The 17,015-nt window shown below is 41.6% G+C and overlaps 1 protein-coding gene across 2 annotated transcripts in view; it reads left to right on the forward strand.

The window, feature by feature from the left end:
- Positions 1-9,316, forward strand: part of prdm5 (PR domain containing 5) — a 35,124-nt gene extending 25,808 nt beyond the window's left edge. The window contains exons 16-18 of one of the 2 annotated variants that reach the window (XM_067597666.1): positions 681-766; positions 5,662-5,766; positions 7,644-9,316. In XM_067597666.1, the coding sequence (XP_067453767.1) occupies positions 681-766; positions 5,662-5,766; positions 7,644-7,808 (356 nt within the window). In that variant the 3' untranslated portion in view covers positions 7,809-9,316. The remainder of the gene's footprint in view (positions 1-680; positions 767-5,661; positions 5,767-7,643) is intronic. The other variant, XR_010929337.1, reaches the window with a different exon arrangement.
- The last annotated feature ends 7,699 nt before the right edge of the window (positions 9,317-17,015 follow it).

The following is a 17,015-nucleotide window of genomic DNA, read 5'->3' on the forward strand; positions in this document are numbered from 1 at the left end:
CTTTTTATAGATTAGTAATCAACTGTGGTGCTCCTATCTGGCCCATGGATCAGCACAGGGTAAACAGATCCATGTGTCCATGGACTGTTTGACTGACAGCCTGTCACTTTCTCTTTGTCATCATCGGTGTGCGCTCAGATAGGATCTGTAGGAGTTCGGCTGAACTGCTTTTGATCCAGCTAGGATAAGCCGCATTGCCTCTGATGTGCTCCTAAACTACTGGCCAGTTGTTGCTCAGACAGCAAGCCGTGAATTCAAGCCAACACAAATGTTTGCTCTGGAGTGAATAGTGAAATGACTGGTTCAAAGTGAATAATATCTGTTGTACCAGTAGCCCGGTCAGATCTGTGTTAGAGCATGTCAGGAACAGCACCTACAGGAAGGCACAGGACAGAAGTATTGTAGCAGCACACACACCTAAACTATCCGTGAGGCAGGACGTCACACTTTTTAGCATGGCCAAGATACTTAAATATACACATTTTTCACGTCTTTAAGATGGTCATGTTGGAGAACATCTTTGTATCTGTGAATGTGTGTTTGTGATCAGTAAGTTTCTTCCTGTGAATGTCTTCCTGTTTGATAGAGTTGAAGGTTGAACTTAAAACTGTACGGTACAGTATCAGTTTTATATATGAATGATGTGGTCTCATACACACTGACGGTGTTTTGTTCCCTAGGTGAGCGTCCGTACCAGTGCCCCTATTGTGACAAAGCATTTAGCAAGAACGATGGCCTGAAGATGCACATCCGTACACACACTCGAGTAAGTTTTTCACCATCTCTCATTTTCCTTTAAGGGTAGATGTTGTGTACTCTCCATTGCTATTAATTGCTACTCCACTATGTACAAACACCATTATTTTTCTCACGTTACCGGTCATAATTTTAGATTTCACAATTAATAAACTTGATTGGATACAATATAGATATTTTGGATGTATAGAGTATCTGCTCTGGTGCATCAAGTGCTGCTGACTGTGACACAGTTGTGGTTGTACTCAACAGTGTTTTTACTACACAGTAACCTTCAAGTGTAACTATGTGCCTTTGTGTTTTTATTTCTGCCGCATGCTCTGGTGGCATTATTATATATTTACTGAAGTGATAAAAGCATTGGCATGGTTATCCAGTCAAAGCATCACCAAATGCACCGTAGGCCTTTTTCATGAAAGACATTTTGACATCTCACAGAAGGAAAAGCACAGGTGTAAATAATAAACTTAATGATGGCTGAATTCCATTTAGCTGCTTCAGTTTCAGAGTCCTGGTTGTGCATGTTGGCTCACTGTCACACTATATTGTATTATTATTGGGCCACTTGAATAGAACGGAGCAATCGTTAATGTTATTAGTAACACCTGTGTTTCCCCTGCTGTGACAAATCAAAATGTCTGCTGTGAAAAAAGCCTTTGAAAACCTAACTGTACTGCTTTTAATGTTTTATTGTCTTCCCTTTCACAGCAGTAGTTTTGCCTGATTTTGATCCTTATTCGTGACATTCAAAAACAAGTGTGTTTGTATTTGGTTCTGTTTGACGCAATGAAGTCAACTGTATGTTCCTTTTACATTCTGGGCTTTTCTTTGTGTTTGCCTGTGTTAATCTTTGTTTGAGTGTGAAGCAACACCAAATAACTCTGACTATAAGTGTATAAGTCTGTGCTCTGTAAATCTAAATCTCCTTCAGAAATCTAGAGTGGGGATTACCCAGCCAACCAGCTGTCCAATATACATTTTTTTATAACCACAAAACGTAAATAGAATCCGTGAGAGCAACATGCATGATGTCTACTAGATAGTAGTGAGCGATGATGCATATATAAACTTTCATGCAGGATGCAGAGAGATGAGAGAAGAAAAGACAAGATGGTGAATAGGTGTAGAGACAGAAAATGAAAAAGCGACTCAGTCCCAGGTGTCCTACTGACTTTATCTTTTAATCTGGATGCTACGCTTCAGACTTTCTGTTTAGCTTTTGTTTTTTTTGCAGAGTGTGCATAAAGAAATTCTCACACACCTCACCTAGCGAGAAAAGTCTTGTCATTTCTTTGTCTTTTGTCTATGTGACACTCCCAACCCATTTAATCATGAGGTAATTTCCACACTCACAGGTTCTTTCATGAAGCAGCAGCTAGTAATGCATACTGACACAAAAGACATTGTAAATACAGTCAAAAAGAAAATACACTTCATTCACACTGTGTTGGTTACTCACATTCCCTCTTTTACTGCTTTATAAACGGAGAACAGCTGACTCTCTGGACAACTGCTTACATTCAGAAGACATAGCAAACATTATTTTAAAGGCCTGGAAATGTGTAGAGTGAGTCACAGGCTTGTGGTACTGGACGTCATGAGGTCATATCCTTGGTTGGGACGTCGCTCATTTCCCTGCGTCACTCCTCGACGCATTGAAGTTCTCCAAAAAAGCGACACTTTCCATGAGCTCGTTTTGTGCATCTGGATGTGTGTGTGTGTGTGTCGGCGTCACGTTTGACGAATGAGACTTAATATGTATTTCATCATAGATTTCCATCATCAATTTATACAGCTATGAGTGTGACAGTAGGGTCCTGTCAGCACTGTTAATATCAAAGATTTGTTCTCCTTTAATGCTGTCCAGAGCACAGCGCTCTGCTGTTACATCGTGTCGATAATGGAGGTATCCTGCCCAGGTTGACGTCTCTCAGTAGAAACAGGCAGGTATAATTTCCTAGTGAGCTGCTGATTAAACTGACTGATGTTTTGTTCCTAATGTTCCCAGATCTGCCTTTGCTCACAGCGCTCTGAAATATGGGCTGAACAGTTACAAACAGCAGAGCCAGATGAAGTCACTGTTCGGCGAAACTAATGTCATTTGGCTGAAGGAGCTGAAGCTCACTGTTAATGTACAGATGACATGAGATGGATGCGTTTGTAGTTTGTGTGTTTATACCACAAACCACATCATCAGCAACTAGAATGAAACACATTTAATGCTGAATCTGAACTGCTGGCATTTTAAAAATAAGGAGATTTTTAATAATGTTGTTTTGATCTCGGATGCAAATGGATGTGGCTGTGTGTTGTCTAATAAGAAACACACTTTTTATCTGAAAGGTTCCATATTTTGCTCTTGGGCATGAAGCCAGGCTGCTTGAGTACTGTAAATTTTAAAACTTAGAGAGGCTTTCACTGTTTTCATAATGAAATAATTTATGTTAGGGTTGTCATTTAAAAAAAAATCAGTCTGTATGAATAAGAACTAACATAATTTGTTGGAATTCATTTAAACAATCTCTACATATCTCAATCATACATTTTGCTTTTAGTGTTGGTGCCATTTAACTCTGGTGAAGAGCAACAACAGGAGACTTGTGATAATTTTATTACATCACATTCGCATTTTTAAAAGGAAACTCGTATCATCTCTAACACCTACTTCAGATGCTTTGTTATCTATTCAGCAGGGCTCGCTAGTTTCCTTCGTTTTGTGCAACAATCACAAGAGAATAAGGAGCTAACATACTGAGAGCAAAAGGGCAAAAAATAGACGACAGTTACTGTGGATTTAAGTAATAACCCAATTACAGTACAAGTCTTTCTTTCATTATCACATTTGTTTATTGCATTTTAAACTCAACAATCACTGACATACGCAGAATAATAGAAACACATGAATCAAAGAAGCAGCCAGGAAAGAGGAAACTACGCGTCATGGCAACCATTTCCTGTAAAATCAGTTCAGGATGACCAAAATTACATATGTATATCATTATCATTATAATTTTATTTAAAGTCACACACTCATACAAAGCAAAGAGCTTGCACCATGGCTTCAGTTCTACCCACAAACACTGTCTCATGATCAGACATGAGCAACGGTAGTAGTTCTATTATTGCAACTTCTCTGATTCCTATCATTGAAATGTTATAAATATACTATCACATGAGAATATCCACTGTACTGAAAACCTGGATGTGTTTCCTCAGTCTTCATTCAGCACCTACAGCAAGGAAATGACCACTCTTAGACAATCAGTTAGCAACAGTCAGTATCTTTCAGTATATGAAAACACATCCTGACAACTGCACAACAACTGCACCCTAAAGCCTATGAGAGCATAACAACTTCCTGTTGGCATGCTGCTTTACAAATATCCACATATTTAACACGACACATGAGAAGTGAGGCTTTCATGGAGTAAATAAACAAGACTCCATCCATGCCTTTATACATTTGCTGTCTGTGGAGAGTGGTCAGATTCAGAGGAAAGATCAGGTTAAAGGTCGAAGGGTGAACAGCTGCTGCAGAGTGAAGGTCACCAGGTACAGATGTTCGATGTTACCGGGGTCATAGCGATGCATTCTGGGTACACCACATCACCTAAGTCCATCCATGTGTTTCCTGACCTTTGAACTTTGACCCCTCATAGATTTTTTTTTCTTTGTCATACAAGAACCATTCTTCCCTTATGGAGAAAGAATTCTTTACTGGGAGAAGTGATCCTCGTTAGTGGAAATTTGCATCACACAGATCACCACTGAGTGTGTTTCCTCGAGGCCGGTTTCTCTCTCTCTCTCTCTCTCTCTCTCTCTCTCTCTCACACACACACACACAAAGCTTTTTTTCCCAATGCTCCCCTTTATTCTGTCACATGCGCACAAACAGTTGCATACTTAAATCCCCTCACACACATGTGCCCGCTCACACGCGCACATGCAGTGAACCTGATCTTTACCTCCTTTTGTATCCTGTTGTCACTGGGCACTCCTTGCCCCGCCCACATGATAGCGCCTTTCCCAGGACCCTCACTTCCTGCATTCACCCCGTTCCCATGACAACTAAGCTTTAAATGGGTAGAGCCTTCGCTATCAGCCAGTCTTGTCAAAAACAGCTTCCCAAAGAGTGACACTGGGAGCCAACTCCCACTATCTCCATGCTTCTTATTTCTCCTCAAGTCTTTTAGGTGTCACCGCTTTTTCCCCTCGGATTTTAGGTCACACCTACTTTTCAAGGTCGTCCGCCCATTTGAACACATGTACATGCACGCACACACATGCATACTTGGAGTTTTTGTGAAAACGCACCCACAGTGAGATAGCCGCTTTGACTGACACTGAGACAGTCCTCCAAAAGGCGCAGAGGAAATGTTCTTTGGTAAACTGATGAGGTGTGGAGACAGAGGAGTGATATTCTACAGCCCCACAGTGCCAGTGCGCTGATATACGTTCAAAGGGATTTTCTCTGGTGTGTTTTCCTTACTCTTTTGAGGAATCCATGTGTTTTTGATGGCCCCTATGCCGGTCATTTCCTCCCTACTGCAGGGGCTGTACAGTCTTTCATTTCATATCTTCATAAACTCACAGGGAGAACACAGGGGTGCGAGGTGAGAGGGTATCAGTGTGTAAAAGTGTGTGTGTAACAGGAATATTTCCACATCTTGTGTTTTCCACTGTGCCGTGCGTGTCTGTTTGCTTTTCTCCCGTAGCGTGTGTGCGCACATACGTGTGTCACTACACTTGTGTGCACCTTGGTGCATTATGGACACAAATCCTCCACCAGGTTGTGTCCATATGTGAACAAACTGGGGAAGTATTGCTTTATATATATTGTTCCGCCGCACACTGACAGATGAAGTGCCCTCTCTAAATGCAGTGTGTGTCTGTGTGTCGCTGCAGGAGAAGCCGTATAAATGCAGCGAGTGTAACAAGGCCTTCAGTCAGAAAAGAGGACTGGACGAGCACATGAGGACCCACACAGGAGAGAAACCTTTCCAGTGTGATGTGAGTATCCAACCACCTCTACCTCTAAAGGATCAGCCAGCAACTGTCCTCACTCTCTTGATTCTTACATGTATTTGCCTGTGTGTGTGTGTGTGTATGTGTGTGTGTGTGATGGCGCTGTGGCACCAGGCCAGATGTGGGGAAGAAGTTGGAAGGGGGGGCGGCCGCTCAGTTAGAGGCAGATAGTGATCTTGCTTCTCTGGAGGGGCAGAGTGGGCTGATCTCACGTAAACACATTGAGAGGATCAGAGGAAGAAATTACCCTCTGCTTATAATACTGCAGGAGTAATAATTATTCTCAGAGACTGGGGAGGGAACACGCGGCAGAAGATGTTGTCCATGTTTAGAACAAACTTTTTCAATGCTGTGTTTAATCGCCATTTTTGAAAAATTGGAAACATAAGGCAGCTCCTTATATTTTCTTTTTTTTTTTTCTGGAAAGCCGCAACAGTATCTTAGGAATCTCTTAAATCCCAAATCCTATCTAACTCTCAAAACTTTTTAATTTGATGGATAAATATGAAGCCAAAAGATCAGTTCCCAGATTGTTGTATCTGAAGCTTCTACAAAGGATTCTGGGCAGCAAGACACCTTTCTAACAGAATTAACATTATATTGTTTGTATTATACTTGACAGTTAAGTCATGAACAATATTTTTAGATCATAGCTCAAGATTCCAAATATCTTTTAATTCTTTGATGAGCATCAAAAAACAATCATGGGTCTAATCCATCACCCAAATCTGGATTCTCAGATTCTCGTTTGGGCTGTGCTCAGGGAATCATCTATATTTGTTGTTTAAGACCACAAAATCAGTATCCTATTCATCGTCAGCGAAGCATCACCAGAACGTGTCTTCCAGCAACATTTAACATTCATCTGGATTCTTTTTCCCCAGCTTTGGAAGAGACATTTTCATGTAAATAATTCTACACAAAACTATTAAAGATAATAGAAATAACATGTGGATTTTATTTTTGGGTGGATTTTAAGTCATACAAAAGGATTGCACAGTTCCAGGAACGTTTTCCAGCAGGCTACAGGGCTCTATAAGCTGCGTCTGTCATAACAGCATTAAAAATGTTGTAGAAGCATCCAGTAACATCTGGGTTACGATGAGACGAGGAGGCCCCTCTCTCATCAGCTCCTGTCACCGTTTCACTCCGTGCAATATTTTACTGACACTGGATCAGATTTGTAGGTTGTTTGAAATACATTTAATTCCACTTGGATAGTAAAGCCAGAACATGATAGCACATCCATAAGAGTATGGATAATATGATAGACTCTAGTTATATTCGTAATGCTAGATAGGCTGCAGTGAAATGAGCCAATTTTGAGCCACATAGTGGTTTGAAATCAGAAATTCTTTCTGCATTATAATCTGACAGGAATCTCAAAACGCCTCCATTGATACTTTCTATTTTTCGCCCACAGATATAAATTTTCTGTATGTAATTCATTGCACTGAAGGTCTTCACAGATGGAGTGAGGAGGACACATGCTGTGATTCTCAGAGCAGTGTGTTGAACTGCAGCTGAACACCAGCCAGTGGCGGATTACCATGATTGATAGAGGACGATGGAGTCATTTGTACAGTGTAAAATGGCTCATTTATGATGGATGTTAAGTTTCATGCATTCCCTCTCGCTACTGGTGGAAAAAAAAAAAAAAGAAAAACGGGATTTCTGTCGCCAAGGTCCGCCACGTGTGATTTACAAATCACTCTGTGTCTCCGGCTGTGCTTGCGATAAGGCTTCACAGCTTGAAATGAAAACTATACAACTATATATTAAGCAGATGATTTTGGTAAACAGGAAAATGTGTGTGCGCTTTAAGTATAATGATTCAAATGTTCATGTTTTTTGTTTTGTAGGTGTGTGATCTGTCATTCAGCTTGAAGAAGATGCTCAGCAGGCATAAGCTGACACACAACCCTAACCGGCCCATGGCAGAGTGCCAGCTCTGCCACAAGAAGTTCACCAGGAACGACTACCTCAAAGTACATATGGAGAACGTCCACGGGGAAACAGAGAGCTAGAGCCAATTATGGAAGCACTGACTGAAAATGATATCTGATTCCTCAGATAAAGTTCAGTCTCGTGCTTCATGCAGCCAGTCTGGCCTATACATACTGTATACACAGATGGATAGATAGCAGAAATGTTGCTATTAAAAATACACACATAGAATATGGAAAACATTAGGGCGAGTATTTTGAAATTGAAATATAGACTGTACATTTGTAATTTTTTTGTCATATTGTTTAGATATTGTTTTGGATATTTCAAACAAACAAAATTCCAGATCTGTTTGATCTGCCTCCAGAGCCGCTGGGTCTGCTCAGAGGGCACGGAGGAAATTAAATGTTGTGACATTTCACGTGTAGTCCTTTAACCAGTGTTACTGTTCATACTGTTACAGCCTGACCTCTTCCACTGTACTATTTACTGACCAATACCTTACTGTACATTTGTGGCCAGTTGCCAAGTGTTAAAGAAAACTTGCGACCAAAGACCTTTTAGTGCACTTTTTTGTTTTAACTGCATTTTGCATGTTTACACCTTTCTGTTACATTGAACACCTGTTCTTTGGTGTCCAAACTGAGCATACTGTAAGTCATTTTTTTTTTTATTTCAAATTTCACCATCTTAAAGTATTAAAACAGAATGGTTGAGGAGAGGTGGGCCTCAGAAAACAGCAACCTAACCAAATCTGAAACAGCACACACAGAAAGGTTTTATTTATGTGAAATCCAGAGAGTGTAAACATATCTCTCATGCCTCTTTGTCAGATTTACTAGAGCCTTCACTTTTGAAGAGATATGAATGACCCCAAGAGAACCAGCTGAGAAAAATGAATGGTGTTTGTTGCACCATGGAATGAAGATTTTTGTTTTTAGATATAATATGGTCGACAACTTAAAACTGTTGTTGGTCCAACAACCCGTGGAATACTGACCCACATCATTAATTTAAGAATAAGTTTGGCTATTTTTTATTTTGTTAAGAACCCCCTACAGGATCCCTGTTAGTGTATGAACTCTAAAAAATATAGGTTCAAGTGTTTTCCCATGACCTGTTGCGTGAAGACCAGTGGTGCTTAACATATGTTACTGTTGCTGTGTCCCCAAAAGAAGGGATGAAAAGCAAATCCAAAGTACTGTGCGTGTTGACTTTTGTAATGAATTGTTGCATGTTTTCATATGAATGGCCCAGGGATATTGTTCCTTACAGTATGTGTTTACATAGTTCTTCATTCATCTTTGTTCAATACAGTATGTCATGTATTTCCATAGAAGTGCATTTCTGTCCTGTTTTGTATCCAGATTCATTTGCTTTCCACATTTCCCAGCTGTTCATTCTGCATCTGTAGACTGTGAATTGTCACTTCACACGTTTGTATTTTGAAATGTATAAAACCTCATCATCACCTACCAAACATCCATTTCCTCTGGTCGCTCTAATTACGTGTTTGTGAACTGTTGACATTAGAGGTACAAGGAAACGCTTTGAGAGTTGATTAAAAGTGTTCACTTCTTGTTGTTAATCTAACCTCTATTCTTGGGTTGGCAGTCTGCTGGGAGCGAAGGCTAATTAAGGCCCTTTCTTTTTTGCTGAGGCCACAGTCAACACTCGCCTGATCTGTAAAGCCACACACTAAAGAGTCCCTCTGATGGTTTCTCTTCTGTGGATGCGGGGACTATTTCTCACGTCCATCCCCTGCAGAGGCTCTCTGGTATCTCAGGATTTAACTCTGTGAGAATCCGATGTGTGGTGAACTGAAAGTGGGAGAACTGTGTCGTTCTCATCGGCGCTCTGTGAAGTTTGTCAAATGGGCTGCTGTTCAAACTCAATAAATCTTGTGTCGTGTGGCTTTGGCTTCCTAAAAACACATAACTATTGCAATATGTCTGTCTTCACATCTTTGAGTGTGCACCGTTTGTAGAACAATTAACTAATTACTATTGCTCGTGTTAGATTACATTTCATCTCTGTTGCTCAGTCAAAATCTGCATGTTTCCGTACTCCTATCAGTCTCTGTCAGGCTTCCTGAAGAGTGTGGTCAGTGATGACTCTGGTCCTCAGATCACATGTGGCCAGGTTGACCTGCTCTCCCTCTGGAGCTTGGTTCACCGCATGGCCATGCAGGGCGTGGCTCCTGCCACACGGCCACGCTGCCCACTGGGCTCGTGCTGCCCGCCGCCTGCTCTTTAGTGGTGAGGCCTCCAGGCCATACTGACGCACTCTCAAATACAGTGGCACTTATATTGCGTCTTGTAAACAGTAGTAGTAGTAGGGATTTCCAACAGTGGGATATTATTGTCTGCCACATGTCTTGTCTGTCCTAAACTGACAGGTCTGAGATGTCTGACTTGTGTGTTGAGATATTCCTGGTTTTCATTGATCAGTGTCTGTAATGATGTGTCTTGCCTGTCACTGTCCATGTCTAGGTCCATGTTTTCCAGTTTTGCCTCACAACATATGATTTTCTCATGGGACTTTCCAGTGACCCAATACCCCAGTGATCTTGTCCTCCACTTCAATCAAACCCCTTTTTTTTTCCGCCGCGTGCATCCCTTACTGCATGTGTCTCTCCCTTCCTGCTGGGTGTATCATGCCAAAGCTCCCAGTCAATGTGTTTCTAATTACATGTTTTTACTGGAAGCCCCGGTTTCCTGTGTTGCCTCCCCATTTGTGAGTGTGGCCAGACTGGGCCCCGACCAGTTTCCACAAAGCCAAACGCCAGCCCTGCCCACTGCGCAGGAGTATCATTACCACGCCGGCTTGGGTTTATGGCAGACCACTGTCACGTTAGGAATGACACGGACACGCTTGTCTGACCTCTCTGTTTGGCCTTTGTTGCCATAGCAATAGGTAGCGTTCCCTTCCAGTTCGCTTGACCAATGAAGGTGGAATGTGTGCCCAGAGAAGAGTGCCATCCAAAAGAATTTTAATACGATCAGGCAGGGTGTGTTTGGGTATTCTGGGTCACCCTTTCAGCAGTGATGGACATTCCCTTAAAGCCACATTTCTATGGAAACAGACTGGGGCACTTGAGTACCTAAAAAGCCTTGATACTGAAAACCAGCAAAAGGTCAAATGCTTGACACAAGCCATAGGGCTCAAGCCGAAATCTAGCCTGAAGAAAACACATACACACATACACACAACATTCTCATGGTATCTCTGTCTTGCTTGTTGAATTACAAGATGTTTCTAATTTAATCTTCAGACTCCACTCCAGGCAAGAGAGGGGTGTATCAGCTCAGGTAGACGGGAATTATTTCATTAGGAGGAAATTGGGAGAGGAACTGTCATTAACATGCCCACCCCCACCATACTCAAAACCTTCATTTTAGCAAGACACCACAAAATTGTCTGTGAAATTGAAGATTTTTTGTTAGTCATGCATTACAGAGTTTGACAATTAAATTTTTAAAGCTGCGATAATCAATACTTTATATTAATAATGATCAAATGACTGTGTGTGTATGTGAAGGGTGTCGCTTGTAGTGACAAACCCACAGAGAAATATATATATAGCTGTACTGAAGGGTTTAGGGTCTTTCAGCTCATTGTTTTGGTCGTGCAGCCCCAAACCTTACTGTTTTGGTTCACTCTCACTGCTCTCATCAATGTTTCCTCATGTAGCAGGCAGCTGTTCTCAGTGAAAAGCTCTGAACTTTCTGTACATTACTTCTCTTGCACCGGACTGCAGACAAAGTTAATAACTAGCAGTATTTAGCGGATAGAGACAGATATTTTCTCAGAAGTTGGTGGAGAGCCAAACAGAGTTAAAAGAGAATAAATATTGGACTTACATTCATCATGTGGACAGAAACAGTACTCCTAATGAATGTTGCTTTGTGTCTTGTGGTGGCAACTATTTGCTAATGACTTCATAAGATGCTAATTAATAATAAATCAATGTTGTGTGTACAGCTTGTTTCCGCTGCCCCCAAGTGGCCAAAAAATCAGTTAATCTAGTCTTTAAATTATTACGACTCAACATGAAAAATTGTTTCACCTCTAGAGTAAACAAAGATTGGGAACATGTCCTGTCATTCTACATCAAATTTTATTTTCCATGCAGAAAGACCCTGCAAAAATGAGAGTAGATGTATATTGATGGTGAAACAGCGTGCTCTGATTGTTTATGTTTAAACTGCCTGCAGGAAATGGAACCACATTTGAAACATTGGAGCACAATGGTGCCTTGGACACAGACTCGTGAGAGAGACAAGAACTCGACAATATACAGAGGTGAAAAGCTGGCCAGGAAACGCTCCAGAAGAATGATGGAGAATTGTCTCCTTTTCCCAGTTTTGTCCTCCTCAGGAGGTAATAACATCTAAGAATGGCTCAGTGGTTGCAGTGTATAGCTGCTTACTTCAATAAACAAGAATGTTGACTTTTTCTAACTGTGAAGAAATACAGGAGATGAAAGGCCACTGCAGTGAGTTACAGGACATAGAGGCTCATTCTGAAAAGCTGGAGGGTTGATGACATCAGTCAGTGCGCTGATCCACCTCTGGAGCTTTAGTGTTGGTCAGTTCTGTCAGCACATTGTTGCTGTGTGCCATCACTCCTCAGTCTCATTAGGAACTACGGGGCTGTCCTCACTTCATACACGCTGGGTGGATGTCTCGTGTCTCTGTTACGTGGCCAGGCTCTGCAGCAACAGAACCGATTTCAAAGTCAAACAAGGTCGGCCATTTATAAAGTGTGATCTTACAAAATGGACCACAAACGACAACAGCAGCCTGCAGGGGTGAAAGAAACGATGCTGATGTTGTGCTCAAGTTCAGCTGTCAAAGCAGAAATTCAACTTGGCAGAAAACATACAACAAAATAGAAAATCCAATAAGATTTTGACCTTTGCCAAGGTTCAGTGTGAGCCACAAAGGGGAAAATGTCTATGATGAGCTGCCAGAAACCAAATTCAACCCATTCTTTTTTATTAGTCTGTGAATATTTGAAACTGCTGCGTGAAAAGGCAGCCTCTCCTGCAACCACACTCGTCTTGCTGGTTCTCTCCTTCCCACCGAAGTGCTGCTCAGGGATTTCTTGTTAGGTGATTAGTGATGACAGAGAAGACTCAACTGGTCTAGCCAAAACATTTGTGCAAATGTGATGAGAGATACTCCATAATTCCTCGCTTTTCTCTTTGGTCAGACTGCTGCTCATCCTCCCCCTCCCTGCGCTGTTATTGTCTCAGCCCCCATAATCTTGCCGTTTTGGGAGACCAGCGTTACACACACGGCCCAACACAAATAACAGAACTCCCGCTGGGCTGGCGAACCAGTTAGGACAAGAGAGGCCAGGGCTAATGACTGCAAATGTTTCACTGCAGGAACACACACAGAGACAACACTGAGAGGAGGATTCATTCATTCCAAACAGACCGCAGCGCTGTGAAATGAAATTATTAAACTCTGCTTAAGAACATTTGAAGTAAATGTGAAACATTGGTGCATTGGATGAAAGAAAAAGCAAATTTCAATACATGCAAATTATCTTTTTTTTTTTTTTATTCTTGCCAAATTTATATATTTGGAACAGCAGTGAGCAATCAGTGGAATTAAACTTAACTAGTGACATAATATTGGCCTTAATGTCTCATGCTACATTTCTGTTTCAAATTTTGCACCATGCTTGAAATGGAGTCCTGTGTGAGTTTGGAGAAACCAAACACCACAGTAAGGGTCTGTTTCCTGTCAGAGCAGCAAGAGAAGCAACACTGAGATACACACCTTTCATGTGCTGATTTAGGTTTTGCTCCAGTGAACAGCCGAACACACACACACACACACACACATATTGAGACACACACACAGACAAACATGTACATGGATGCTAACTTCATGGAGAAAGGCCTCCAGTGTCTGTGGCCCTTCTGAAAAGTGTGAGGTGAGACAAGGTTTCTGTCTGGGCCCTCTGAATTAGCCACGCTGAACCTGTTAACCCAGACCACACACACACACACACACATAAACATACTCACGTACGTGCACTGAATGATAATTCCCCCACCATACAGGGACATCATGCGAGGGGAGTGACTGTTGTCAGAGTGAACAGCTGCCTGGGCCAAAACACATCTATCTTCCACAGGAAGTTATCAGTCAAACAAATGTAATGAATCTGTTGTTCTTGTCTTGTTGACCGTGACCATATCTGTCACACACACACAACCCACTCAGCCCAGACGATATACATACGCTGAAAAACATGCATGCATGTTTGTGTGTTCACTTTCTCCTCCTCACTCCCTCTAACAGAAACAGTAGAGCGGAAAGAGAATCAAGGTCATGGACCTCTTGCATAAAAGCAGCCTGGTTCACTCCCACACCCATTCAGTTTTGGCACTCTATCAACAAAAGCTGTCAGTAGCTTGTATGAACACATGCAATACTGTATGTACGTGCATGCATACAGGCAGTGTTGTGAAATGTATAAAAAAAAGAGCCCATCATATATCAGGTGATGATAATAGCTGTTGATGCTAGTGCCCATTTAAGGTGGCGGTACGCACTAAAGCTAAAATGGCTCCTAATCATTGATGTAGCACAACTACAGTGCCATCATTTAGTCCTCAAAATCTGCAGGTGTATTACACACATACAGATGCATGAGGAGCCTGTCATGCAACGTTGCTACGAAGCTACAAAAAAAAAAAAAAAAAAAGACAGCACACATGTACAACATCAGACAATGCTCCGCTTTGCTGCCTCTAGGCTGTCATCAGAAGCAAATGATTTATAGAGGCCCGTGTTCATGTTCACTTGTTGGAGAGCTGATAAAATAAGGAAGTGCAGATACCTGTTCCCCCGAGCGGTGCTCTGTAAGACATCAGCCTTGATCTCATAACTCCAGGAGCCCAGCCCTGTCACACTGAAGAATGAGTGAGTCAGACTCGGGTTATGGAGTAGTCAGGGCCTTCAGATTCTCATAAATTACACCCTTGTTATAAATAAAATCCTGTCTGCAGAGCAAAGAAGAGGTAAAATCCTGCTTCTGCTCGCCACCGTGAAAATGGATGTTGTACATGGTACAGAGAATAATGCTTTTGTCTACAGATACTGTGCAATAGTAATAACGTTTCGAGATAATACCTGTAAAAACTACACATAAAATAGAGAAATGCTGCTTTTTTCTTTTAAAATGAAAATAACCAGATAGTAAATGGAGAAAGACCTCATTTACTGTCTCAGGTTTCAGCTTGTGTTGTGGTCTGAGACAGTTTACCTCCATGTCCTTGAATGAGTCTTTGATGCACTACCCCTCAGTCTTTGTGCCTCAGTAGCAGACAATGATGTTTGTGTAGGACTTTCCGCTTGTTTCTCCTGGCAAATGTGGGCAACCCGTATATTTAACCTCTGCACCAAACCTACGGTCGTTGATCTCACATCTCCCCCTTTTTTCCTAGCACACGGTTTAAACTGATACCATCACAAGGTTACTCAAGCACAGCAGAACAGGAGGCTGCTCACACCGCGAAGCACTAGCATTGTGCTCATTCAAAGTCATTTCAGACCGATCTGTTCTTCACGGCAAATGAGCGAGGCCACTCTTAAGCTCCATTAGGCAGAGTTATTTACTGTATTTGTTTTCTTTTCTTCAGCTCTGGACACGACCAGCCACAGGTGCAGGCTGAGCTCAGAGACCTCGGGGCAGTGGACCACCAAACACAGCAGTCCCTGTGGGGAAAATAATGGACCTTCCTCGTGGTCTGACTGGAAGAATGGATTTAAGATCAACGCTTGGAGGTTTTCACTCCCTGAGCTGATATGGATCATTTGAACGGGATTTGTGTTGTAAATGTAGTCTTGTGTGCTAAGTTGAGGTTCAAAGGATTAAGTAATTGGTTTTAATTTCATAAATGGCAGTATTAGAGCAAAGGAGAATTTACTTTTTTACAATTACTTTTTTTCCCCACTGTACTCATTAAAAGGGATGTCTGGGGTTTTAAAGTTAAAAAGAATAGTAGCCCATAGTATAGGAACCACCCTCATATCTGTCCTTAAATGTAAGGCTACAGCCAACAGCTAGTTAGCTTAGCTAAGCACAAAGACTGGAGCTAGTCTGGCTTTGTGACAAGTTTTATGGAGGGTTATGCACAATGATATTTCTTGGCAGCAGACAACAATTCTTCAGGAAGTTACTGCGACCAGCCAAGAAATAGTCCCTTACATATTTACACTTCGTATTTTTACGAATTAAACAAACAAGGTATTACATGTTAAGTAGTGAGATTTCGAAGTGGTGGTAGGCAGATTTTGTTACCTTCGGACAGACCTAGGTTAGCTGTTTCCCCGTGTTTCCAGTCTTAATGCTAAACTACTGCTGGCCATATCCGTATATTTACCAGACAAAAATAAAAGTGGTATTAATCTACTCATGGAACTCTTGGCAGGAAAACGAAAAGGCGTATTTCCAAAAATGTCAAACTATTGCCTCAAACATAGCCAATTTCACTTCATAACTTACACAGGAATAAAATTATGTTCAAGATGGAACTTTTCTTTCTGTTTATCCAGTTAAACAATTTCTTGTCTGAGAAAGTACTTTTTGTTTTTATTACCTATGTACATTTTTCATGTGTGTGCTGCATATGACAACATATGTTTGAAATTTCAGTTCATTCGACTGATTTTCAAAATGTTTCTTGTCTTCAAAGCCTTCCAAGCTTTCAGTAGCCTGAGCTGTTGGCCCTTACATCTCTGGAAGTCATAAGCAACCTAAATTGTAGTTTATCCATATGTCATAGAGTTTTCAAAACAAATTGTAATTCTAGATAGCAAAGGTATAAAGTCAGGCTACATTCGTCAGGCTGCTTTGCGGTGTTGCGGGAACAGGATGCTTCGGAGGGGCCTTGTTTGGAGTTTGGGTCTTTTGTGAAGAGCTGGTGTTTAGAGCTGTGAGCACGCTTTAGCCCAGGTCACCTCTGCAACAGCTTTTGATTCTCCGTTTTTGTTCTCCAATCAGAAACGTGTTTCAGTTTGAGTTTCATTAAAAGCATGTCTTGAAATTGGATCCATCTCTTTGTACACCCGCCGAACAGGAACACTGTGCAACCTAACTGGAAGCAGATCATCCTACCCTTCATCAATGGACTGGGCTACACGTGTATGTGTGTTTGAGTGTGTGTGTGGTGTGTGGGTGCACAGCTATGTTGTGTGCAGTGTATGTTACATTGTGTAACATAACTGTGCTCGTGAAACACTATAGCCTAAAGTGTCACT

The sequence above is a fragment of the Thunnus thynnus genome, chromosome 8 (assembly GCF_963924715.1).
Source record: "Thunnus thynnus chromosome 8, fThuThy2.1, whole genome shotgun sequence".
Taxonomy (NCBI): domain Eukaryota; kingdom Metazoa; phylum Chordata; class Actinopteri; order Scombriformes; family Scombridae; genus Thunnus; species Thunnus thynnus.